The 12069-nt window shown below is 40.8% G+C and overlaps 1 protein-coding gene across 1 annotated transcript in view; it reads right to left on the reverse strand.

Annotated features, from left to right (window-relative positions):
* The window catches only part of LOC119913035 (disco-interacting protein 2 homolog C-like), a 74433-nt gene continuing 62364 nt past the window's right edge, over window positions 1-12069 (reverse strand). Inside the window, 4 exon segments of the mRNA XM_038732356.1 lie at window positions 1-3333; window positions 4838-4961; window positions 5050-5224; window positions 6053-6127. Of these exon segments, the coding sequence (XP_038588284.1) occupies window positions 3081-3333; window positions 4838-4961; window positions 5050-5224; window positions 6053-6127 (627 nt within the window). The 3' untranslated portion in view covers window positions 1-3080.

The following is a 12069-nucleotide window of genomic DNA, read 5'->3' on the forward strand; positions in this document are numbered from 1 at the left end:
TGAGTTTTAGCCAATCAAAGCACTTTATTGCACTGTATAGTGTGACGGTGAGCCAATAGCAGGCTCTTATAAAAGTGTCATTTAATCTTTTTATCATGTGTACAAAACAAGTCACACACACCTGTACCGTACAAAATCAACACTATTTACATACAATATACACACACCTAACACACACACACACACACACACACACATACACACATACGTGCGCGCATACGCACACCATGCAGTCTCTCTCCCATCCAGGCCTGAACACACACAGACGAGTCCTCCGGGTTTCTGATGGGGTTTCCTTCTTAACGAACATCCTCCACCTCACACACACACACACACACACACACACACACACACACACACACAGCGACTGAAACATGACCCGCTACGCTGCTACCAACAAAACCAAAAATGCTATGTTAGCCAAACAAAGCAACTAAGCAACTTCTGATATGCATAAAGTTTTTCTTTTTCTTCTGATACAAAGACGAGGGAGTGAAACAAAGATGAAGAACGATGAGATGATTATTCATTATTCATCTACGTGGATGCAAACAAACGATGCTGAATTATTCTAAATACCGTTGATACTCGGCAGAGTCCCGGAAACGACGGCTCCCAACAGAGCTGATTATTCCCATAATTCAGAGCTAGCCAGCAGGTGTGGATTACGGCACCTCGTCTGGGGATAAACGGATATTTTAGCTTAATATTAATGTAATCATACGTATCCTCACGTCTGAGGCAGTGCACATAAGGTGGTAACTGTTGTACCAAAGCCCAGAGGACGTTCTTCACTGAGGATTCCTGTCCAAAACAACCCAAAAGAAGCTGTTTCTTTGCTTAGGTTTGGTGTGAAGACAACATGTGCTAACTGTGAGGCGATAAAAGCAACATCTCAGTTGCCAGATGGTTGCGTTTAGCATTTTTATTCTCCCACAGTGAGTTAGATGTTCATTTAACACTTACCCTAATGTGTGAAACTCTAAATATTCAGATAAAGAAGCGTGTTGACTGGTCTGCTACAGAGATGCCATCCCGTCTTTTCAGTGTGGTCTAACTAAATGAAAACGATCTGAATTGAGACGTCGCATTTATAGTTTCTTTAACCGATGACCACGAAGATGAGTCTGATTTGTGGATCCATATTTAACCTTTCGTAGTGCTGCTAGCAGCTGTAGTGTTAAAGGAGTCAGTGCTCAGCTGCTGCTCGAGTTCTTTCATATAAGTGCCAAATAATATTTTAACAAATCGACTTTCTGTTTAAACCGATTCAACTGATAACACTTTTTATTTTCAGGAAACAAACACTGAGCAGATACTTTTATTTTTGATCAGCGACGGCACAAAGCGATGCTGCGACTTTGCTTCTTCGTTTCATAATCAGAGACTCCTCCTTCCAAATCCTTTCGGTTACAAATTGACATAAAATAAAAGCCAAGTTTGGTGTAAATATTCGCAGCACAGACTGATCCTGAAAATGGAAAACAGAGTCAATCCTGCGGCTTTTCTGAGATACATCGATTAGTTCGGCAGCAAATCTCATCTGGAGGTGAAGAAACCAAACAAACCTACAGAAAGTTGAACAGCCAGACGGTTTGAACTCACAGTGTGGAGTTAAAAAAGGGGTAATAACATCTGATGCTCACTTGAAAATATGTGCCAAAAGAAAATATCTAACGAATGTGAGAGTTTATGCTCTGACATCATACCATAAACTCGACTCCCTGCAGTGAAGAACGTCCTTTCCGGGCGTTATTGCTACATTATGAGCTTTCACATGTAAACTTTGTCTACAGTTCACTTTTCCTCCCCGACAGCCTCCAGATGTGGTCGCAGTTAATCAGCATTTACATGCATGTTTAGCTGCGTTTTATCCTCCACACTGTCACATCTGCTTGTCTTTTCGCTCTCTGATTAAAGTAAACTAAAGGCTGTTTCCATAAACTCCCTTTTAAATATTAACAATATTCCCTCTTTTATATTCACACAGTGCACTTTGCTCGACCAGATGCTTTGGATGCTTTGAAGACAGAAAGCCGTTTAATAAGCTGACTGAAAAATAGCTCGACTGGTACGATGAAAGATGATTACTGTGCATGTTACTTTATTGACAGACATTGCACTTAACGTTTGCGTGTTAAAAATAGTTCAGTGGTCAGAAACTTCAAGTGAGATAAAGCCCGTTTATCTAGATTCAGAAAAAGATGAATCAACGTGTGTGTGTGTTTTTTTTTTTCTGAGCCACTAAAACTTTGGACACTGAAAACACATATAGTTGTTGTTTTGTTATGTTTTCAGTTTAAACTGATTTAACTTTTACGGTTTCTATTCTCCATAAAAAAAAAAAAGAAAAGTTTCTTATTTGTTCGTCTAAGGTTAAAATCTGTTGCATGAATCACATTTAAACTATGTAAAATGCATTAACACACACTCTGCACACGCACACACACTCACACAGGGTGCAGGTGGAGAGAGCTGCATATAGGGGCTACTATACCTCATCGTGTTTTAGGTACCTCTCCATATAGATTATTATGTTTATGTACAATATTTATATTTTTACAATAATCTGGCTGCCCCTGTTCTAATTGAAATACCACAAGTCTGTTTTTTTGTTGATTCGACCAGTAAAACATGATGACAGGTACAGTCTCTAGTATTTCTCTCTCTCTCTCTCTACTTTTACCTCCTAAAACCTCAGAAAAAAAACGAGACGCGGCGTGACGACCGGAGCGTCCGCCCCGTACACAGTGTTCCCCCTAAGGCTTTCTACAGTGACAAGCTCGTGGTTAACGGTCACGAAATTGAACGGGGGGTGTAAAAATGATCATACTACCACTGAGCAATCGATCGATCGACCAATCAGCCAATCAACCAACCAACCGGCACAACACGACTTTAAAGAAAACGGACGATTTAAGACCACACCATATGCAGGTTCAAAAATACAGTACATCTTGATTTTGGGAAATAAATGAACAACAACGGCGATATTCACGGCATACAAACGCATGCTTGCTCTCTCTCCCTCTCTCTCTCTCACACACACACACACACACACACACACACACACACTCAGGCTACATGTTGTAGGCCACGTAGATGGGGTCTAGCTGGTCTTGTAGGAAGCCGTCGCGGAGGTGCATGCGCTGCTTCTCGCCGCGGGAGTTGATGGGGATGACGCCGATGTCCGTCACCACAACGACGCCCACGATCAGGTAGTGCTCCTCCAGCACCGCCTTGGTCACCATGGGAACCAGGTCCAGGGCCTCCTGCTCGGAGCCCTCCAGCTCCACCACCACCACCAGCAGGTTGGTCCAGGGAAACACCGCACTGAGAAGGACACAGATTTCATTCATTATGTTTTCTACTGTTAAAGCTGCATTCATTCATGTTCGGGCCACCAGGGGGCGCTGACTTAACGTGGTGCATGCTGGTTGGAAATTTTGTGCGACTTTTGCCAGCGCTGCAAAAACGTCGCTATGTCAGGTGACATTTAAACTTCGCAGGAGCAAGGCGGCTGCAGTTGCTTCTCTCCGGCTGCACAAAGTTAGAACCACCTTTTGCCTGATTGGTCATTATTTTAAGCTCACGCATTTTACGGGAAGAATATTTTGTCCGACTTGACAATATATCCCGCCCCTGCAGTCGACTGAAGCCAGTACCAACTGTTGTATCAGTTGCTCTGAATACCAAATCCACTTCCACCTAAAACCAAAACTATGAGCTAAAAGAGGCAAAAGTGGCGATTATTATCTTCGTCACTGAGTCATTTTATCAATTTGTAACATGTTGATTAGGGTGGTTTAAAGACTAATTAAGCATGTCAACATGTTCCTATAAACTTCACAGAACTTAGAGAAGTCCATCAGTAGTATAAATGTTGTCAGACTTGCAGATAAACACTGTTGTAAGACGCCCTCTCTCTTGCTGCAAAGGTCACTTTGCCCAAATTTGATGATGTTATATTAAGGTAGTCTGATTACGTGGGCAAAAATGTTTATTCCCAGAACTGGTGGAAGGTCGGGTCGTCCCGCAGGATGAAAATCACTGACGCAACAGAAATTTGTCAACCATCAGATTTTGCTGAGGTATAGTATCTGTCCCTGTTAAAATCTCTCACTTAGAGGTTTGTTTCCATCAACGTTTTTTTTATGCGCATTTTGAAGTGTCGCATTAGAAAAGGTTGACGGAAAAAGGCAAAATTCGGTTGAGGTGGTTTTTGCCTTTGTCAAACACGCTAAATGGGAGATGGAAAAACTTTTGCCGAATACGTTCTGATGTGGCGAACATGTAACTCACGTCTGATCAGCTGTTTCTGCTGTCGGTGTCTTGACGGATATTTCCATAACGGGCGGAGACATGGTTGGTAGCAGTTTGCCCATTTGAAACACATTCCTGAGGACCTCTCTCCATTTTATCTCATATCTATGGTCCTCGGGTTCATGCCACTGATTTTGTTTCTGCCATGTGCAACGTCAACTACTGACGTAACTACGCTTGCTGGTTTATTCGCTTCAAACCAGCTGATGGAAACGCTTAACAATTAGATGGAAACATCGCTAGTGTGATGAAATCCACAGAGGTTTGTTTAGGGTACTTATATGCTTTTTAAAATTTAAGAATAAGTTTCAAGTTTCAAAACATTGACAATATCCCAGTATATCATTATCACAATGTACGGTTGTTATATCACCCAGGCGTAGCTAAAGGTGGGCGTGGAGATGGGGACAAGCTGAGAGAAATTTCATTACTCTTTGAATATTTCTGGAACACAACATGAATCAGGAAATTTCCACCACCAGAAAACCCCTTAATTTATGTAAGTGAGACCGACCACTCCATGATGCTCTTGTGGGCGCGGATGACGGAGGTCTCGATGTCGATGGGATGGTACCTCATTCCCCTCAGCTCCATGGCCTCCTCCAGAGCGCCCACCACGAACAGAGCGTCGTGTCTCTCTGTTTGGAAACAAGAGGAAGAGAAAAGCCTTGTTGGTGTTGTTGTAGCAGGCGGAGAGGAAACGTAGGAGTCAGAGGGGAAACTAACCTCCGTTGGCGTCAGTGAGCTCGGTGCGGCGGAGGAAGCCCAGGTACCCCGTCCTGGCCCAGACTGTCTGAGTGTCTCCAAAACTGAGTCTAGAGTTGAAGTGATCGGACTGGAGAACCTCCTCGCCGTAACCGCTGTAGTAGCCGCTGCCGTTATGAGCGCTGTGCACCCAGATCTGCAGGAGGAAGGGAATAAATCATCTATTGTTGTTTTTCAGCTGCAACATCAGACACATTTATGATGCTGCCGGGAATTTTAACTGAAACTTCAATGAAGAAATAAGGCAGAGAATATTCTAAAAATAAAAAATGATAAACAACAAATCAAGAAATAAATTGTTCTTTTTTTTGTCTAGAAGTCTTCAGGAGCAGAAAAAAAACACCCAGGAGAGAGACGGGCAGGAAGAAGGAAACAAAGAGCAAAAACAACATGGGAAGACAGAAAAGAAATGACAACAAAACAGAAAACTAGAAAAAGAAACGACAAACAGAAGAGAAAACAGAAAAGCTGCAAAAACAAAGAGGAAAAATAAAGGTGTAAGAAAGGGAAAGGGAAAAGGAAAAGAAAGAAAGACAGAAAGGAAAAGAAAACAAAAAAATACTAAGAAGAAAGAAAAGAAAGACAGGAAGATAAGAAAAGAAATTAAAGAAAACAGAAAAACTAAGATAGGAAAAATAAAAAGTAAAACTAAGAAGAAAGACAAAAATGATAAAAAGGGCAGAAAAAAAAGAAAAGATAAAAGAAAAGCGCAGAAAGCAAAAAGGGAAACTGAAAAGAAAGACCAAAGATAAAGGCAGAAATAAAAGAAAAATAACAAAGAAGCTCAGAAAGCAAAAAGAAAAGAAAGGGAAATTTAAAAGAGGGAAACGAAAGAAAAAGAAACAAAAGAGTTACACAAAAGAGAAGAAAAACAAAACAAAATAAAAAGACAGACAGGAAATAAAAGCAAAGAGGGAAAAACTAAAAGACAATCAAGAGGAAGACAGAGTTCATATTTGGCGACCTCTCCGAGGTGAGAGTCTCCCAGCGGCCCTTTGGTCTCTGGGTTGGCGATGATGATACGAACTCCGGGTAGGATCTGAGGGGGAAAAAATAATCAGTTACCGCTTCACTCACGTCTTTGAATCCAGCATGAACTCCAGAAATAGACCCAGTGGTTTACTTTGAACACACGGTTACACTTTAAACCTTCATCAGCTCGAACAGATGCTTCACACAACCAGGGTTCATTTATAGATTCATCGATTTAATCGTCCACATGCACAAACCAACACACGCACACTGTGCTCGTGAAGCTTTAAGATAAAAGGACGGAGTGACTGGTAAACATTTTCTGTCCTCCTCCCACATACAGTGAGTCAAAATAAACAGCGGGCTGATCGATGGCCAGCTCCTGAAACATGACGTCCTCTCTTTGTGTGTCAGTGTGGAGGAAGAAGAGACATGAACGTCTCATCGAGCGCCAACAAGTCCAATTTTGCTTCACACAGCTACGAAAGACTCACTTTCCTCACAGATCAGGACTGTTTCTAAACCTCCGGGACCAGACTCCACCCATAAAACAGTACATTTAATGATAAACACTTTCAGTCACTCGTTTCATAATTCAAGAACTCAAAAGTAGTCATGAGCAAAACCACAGTGTACAAAACATTTCAGTAGAATAAAAGTACAAAAGTATGAGCATCAAAAATTTACTTAAAAGCACCAAAAGTAAAAGTACTCATCATTAAGAATGGCCCATTTAAGAATAACATATATCATTAGATTCTAATTACTGATGGATTAATGTGTAATGACTTTAATGTTGCAGCTGATAAAGGTGGAGCTAAGTTTACTGACTTTATGTACTTCATATATTTCAACAAAGTCTTATCTTAATAATACACCATATTGTGTTTGTTGATTATATTTTGTATTATTAATCTAAATATTCAAAGTAAGTAGTATAACTAAACTTATACAAATAAATGTAAAAACTACAATATTTGCATTGAACTCCGGTGGAGAAGAAAGTAGCAAAAAATGGAAATACTCAAATACAGTACATCAAAATTGTACTTAAATACAGTAAATGTAGTTAGTTACTTTCCACCTCTGTGTGAGCTAAATGCTAATGTCAGCGTGCTAACAACAAGCTGACATTTTCTGTCCTCTGCACCTCCATCACTGTCTGGTTTGGATCTGCCACCTAAAAGGACAGGAGCAGACTACAACAGACAGTCAGGACTGCAGAAAACATCATCGGTGCCAACCTGCCCTCCATTCAGGACTTATACATTTCCAGAGTCAGGAAACATCACTGCAGATCCATCTCACCCCGAACACAACCTGTTCCAGCTTCTCCCCTCTGGTAGGCGCTACAGAGCATGCACGCCAAAACCAACAGACTCAGGAACAGTTTCTTCCCACAAGCCATCACTCACAACAGCTGATCTTGACTCAGTGTCAGAAACAATTCTTGTGCAATAACCCAGTAACTCTGTCTCTACTCAGCCACCTGTTTACTGGCTACCACTTATTATTTATTCACCATTCTCTATTTCAGTGCTGTTCATACTGTAGATATTGTATACTAAATCCACCTACGTCGAGTCATTACTCCTGCACAAAATACTTATTTATTCCAGCATCCTTTGCACTATGCTTCATTGTACTGGTGAAAATGTTTTGTACTTGTACATTCAAATGTTTGAACGTGCGGAAAATTTTTGTACTCATGAAAATGTTTTGTACTCGTGAAAAACTTCTGTACTTGTACATTCAAATGTTTGAATGTGTGGAAAAGTTTTGTACTTGTGAAAATGTTTTGCACTCGTGAAAATGTTTTGTACTTGTACATTCAAATGTTTGAATGTGTGTAAAAGTTTTGTACTCGTGAAAAAGTTTTGTAGCTGTGTGGAAAAGTTTGAATGTGTGGAAAAGTTTTGTACTTGTGAAAATGATTTGCACTCGTGAAAATGTTTTGTACTTGTCATTCAAATGTTTGAATGTGTGTAAAAGTTTTGTACTCGTGAAAATGTTTTGTAGCTGTGTGGAAAAGTTTGAATGTGTGGAAAAGTTTTGTACTCGTGAAAAACTTTTGTACTTGTACATTCAAATGTTTGAATGTGTGGAAAAGTTTTGTACTCGTGAAAATGTTTTGTAGCTGTGTGGAAAAGTTTGAATGTGTGGAAAAGTTTTGTACTTGTGAAAATGATTTGCACTCGTGAAAATGTTTTGTACTTGTCATTCAAATGTTTGAATGTGTGTAAAAGTTTTGTACTCGTGAAAATGTTTTGTAGCTGTGTGGAAAAGTTTGAATGTGTGGAAAAGTTTTGTACTCGTGAAAAACTTTTGTACTTGTACATTCAAATGTTTGAATGTGTGGAAAAGTTTTGTACTCGTGAAAAACTTTTGTACTTGTACATTCAAATGTTTGAATGTGTGGAAAAGTTTTGTACTCGTGAAAATGTTTTGTAGCTGTGTGGAAGTGTTTGAATGTGTATCCGAATATCAGAAAAACCCTAAGTTTACAAGTACCGAATCTACAGGTACAAAACAAACTTACAGTTACAAGTACTTTTGTCTCACATTCTACTGAATAACCGATGGGGATGTTCTGATTAACATGTCATTTGGATATCCAATCAGAAATATCAGTTCACCATCCAATCACAGATTCTGGGGGGTGGTCATTTTCAGGAATATAAAACTTTTCCAACCAGCTCCAATACATTTGGGACAGTATTTATTCCATACCCCAAGTCTCAATCCATACAACAATTGTCAGGATGTTTCACTAAAAAACAGCAAAGTCAACCTCATGGTGGCGCTAGAGGGAAAGTCAGGGGATCACCAAAGTAAGTAGCCTAATGGCAGAGTATCCAGCACATGAGATATTTCAGCCTGGACCGGAGCAGTGGACAGACGGAGTTTATAAACTTTTAGCAACTGCATAAGCACTCAAGGATTTCCCTGTTTTAAAACGGAAAAGGCAAGTAAGCAAAAGCCGTTGAAGGGTTTCAGGGGATTTAAACGGTTTTCTGGCAGCTTCCACGTTTGCATATATCTGAACAGCATCTTTCAGGTATAAAGAAACTTGTCCACCTTAACAGAACAAAGAGTTCACCTGTTCTTACAAAGTTTTAGAATCAATTAACACTAATTGGTTTCTTATTTTTCCTCAGTGTTATATATTTAGACATTACGCGGTGTTTGGAGTTTGGTTAGTTGCTAAGAGATGTGTAATGAAACTGAAATAAGTGCTGCTCTGCATTATAATTTGCTCCTGGATTAAAGCAGCAGATCTTAAGTGCTGCAGAAAGACTCAAAAGTCAGTGAAGAAAGACTCGTTTCAGGGGACATTTCCTGTCTTTATCAGGCAGATGGAGTCGGAGCACCCTGTTACCTTTCCCTCGTTGCATCTTATTTTCATTTCACTCCTCTAAAAGCACGATTTAAGTGCGTCCTTCAGGTCAGCGATCAGTTTAGCTCAGCATGTCATCCGTTTAATTTGTTGGCTTGACACTCTTGAAAGTTGTCTGACTCTGTTTCGCACAGAGTCTTGTATTTCTACTAGCTGAGGTATTATTTTCCAATAAATTAAAAAAGTTATTGCTCGGATAATTGAGCTGTCGTGTGACAAATTACCTGTTTGCTGTCTCTCTGATACTACATTTATATTAGGGGCACAAGTCAGCATAAAATGCCGTTAGCTTTTATTTTGCTCTTCACATTTCTGCCAGACAAATATAATGACGGTTGTTTTGGATCGGCAGAAACGAACAGACACTTCTCAGTTATGTGCCCTTAAATTCAATATCGGTGCATCTCTTATTTCTACAGCAGGTCGAAGACAAAAAGGACGCCGGTTCTAGTAAAACTGCTGTCTCTTTCTGACGACAGAAAAGAGCAGAAACTAAATGTACGAGCTGGAATCACATGGTAACCTGGACGCCCCAACATTTGTTGTTTTTTAAATGTGCTCTATAAATAAACTGACTTGACTGAATGTGGGCGAGTCATATACTGCGGGTTATAATATGTTCTTCCTTCACCATCTGCCAGGATGTGATATTATTTTGTTTTCTATCTTTGTTATCTCCACATAAGGAGTAAAGTATTTTGTTATTTTGGGGAAAACAAAAGTAAGTAATCGTGATAACTATCTGGAGTAAAGATGCTTTTAGTATGTTACTGTTAGTCCAACACGATAACGCTTAAAAAGCAACTTAAAGTGTAACTTAACAAATTTAACATTAATGCACATAGACTCACACACAGAAACAAAAAAACAGCAGCAGAAGACCAGAGAGGTAAATTGACCATATTTGTAAAGGGAGTCTGGTGGCGTTGACGAGAGCAATATAGCAACGGTTTCTGGTTAAACAAAAAGGATCTTACTCTTTAAAAAAAGGTCTATCTCTGTAGGGATCCTTTCCACAATGTTGTCAGACACTTAAAATAACAATCTGAGCCCGTCAGTGGCAAGAGAAAGCACTTTAGAGGATGTAAGTTGAGGGGCACAATTGCAGCTCAGTTTCACTGCTGCAGACTGCAGCTCGTTCGCTTGATACTGGACGAAATTCGAAAAATTAGTCACATAGATACAAAAAACATGGGAAAATAGTGTTAGAAAAACCCAAGTTACCCTTTAACAGTGGTTGAGATTTCTGTTTCTGCTGATCTCCAGTGGTTTAACTTCTCACCTTGCTGCAGTGATATACACTATGTTACCAAAGGTTTTGGGTCGCCTGCCTTTACATGCACATGAAGGTTAATGACATCCCATTCTTAATCTGTAGGGTTTAATATGGAGTTGGCCCACCCTCTGCAGCTATAACAGCTTCAACTTTTCTGGGAAGGCTGTACACAAAGTTTAGGAGTGTGTTCATGGGAATTTTTGATCTAGAAGCTCATTTGTGAGGTCAGACACAGGTGTTGGAGGAGAAGGCCTGTTCTGTCGGGTTGGGGTCAGGACGCAGGCCAGTCAAGTTCTCCGCACCAAACTCGCCCATCCAGGTCTTTATGGACCTTGCTTTGTGCACTGGTGCACATTCATGTTGGAACAGGAAGGGGCCATCCACAAACTGTTTCCACAACGGTGGGAGCACGAAATTGTCCAAAATGTCTTGGTGTGCTGAACCACTAGCAGTTCCTTTCACTGGAACTAAGGGGCCAAGCCCAACCCCTAAACAACAACCGCACGCCATAATCCCTCCTCCACCAAACTTCACACTGTAGTACCGTTCTCATGGCAACCGCTAAACCCAGACTCGTCCATCGGGTTGCCTGACAGAGAAGCGTGATTCGTCACTCCAGAGAACACATCTCCACTGCTCTAATTTCCAGTGGCGGTGTGCTTTACACCTCTGCATCCGACGCTTTGGTGATGTAAGGCTTGGATGCAGCTGCTCGGCCATGGAAACTCATTCCATGAAGCTCTCTACGCACTGTTCTTGAGCTAATCCCAAGGCCACACGACGTTTGGAGGTCTGTAGCTATCGACTCTGCAGAAAGTTGACGCCTCAGCATTAGCTGACCCCGCTCTGTGATTTTATGTGGTCTAGTCTACCACTTCTGAGTTTCTGTTGTTCCCAATCGCTTCCACTTTGTTAAAATACCAGTAGACTGTGGAATATTTAGTAGTGAGGAAATTTCACGAATGGATTTATTGCATTTTATTACTCTTTCACAAATGTTTGTGGAAGCAGTCTGCATGCCTAGGCTCTTAGTTTTATACACCATGAAAGTGATTGGAACAAACAATGATTCAGAGGGGTGTCCTAAAACTTATGGCAGTATAGTGTCGATGTGTACTTTGCAGTTTGACAGTACACGTCACTGCTTTCCGGTATACAAGATGTGTATTTTTACCACATTTGAGACGAACATGTGGTGAATGCGATGCGATCTCTCCTTCACCCACATATCCACAGTCACAGACTGGGGGGACGGATGTTTCGGGGCTCGTCATGGACTCAAGCCTGCTGTCTCTAATGACTCACTGAACGTGGGAGGATGTGCAGTCGAGAGCAG

This window comes from Micropterus salmoides, unplaced genomic scaffold, assembly GCF_014851395.1.
Source record: "Micropterus salmoides isolate LMB-PRFRI ecotype aquatic unplaced genomic scaffold, ASM1485139v1 Ms_hic_scaffold_1, whole genome shotgun sequence".
Lineage (NCBI taxonomy): Eukaryota > Metazoa > Chordata > Actinopteri > Centrarchiformes > Centrarchidae > Micropterus > Micropterus salmoides.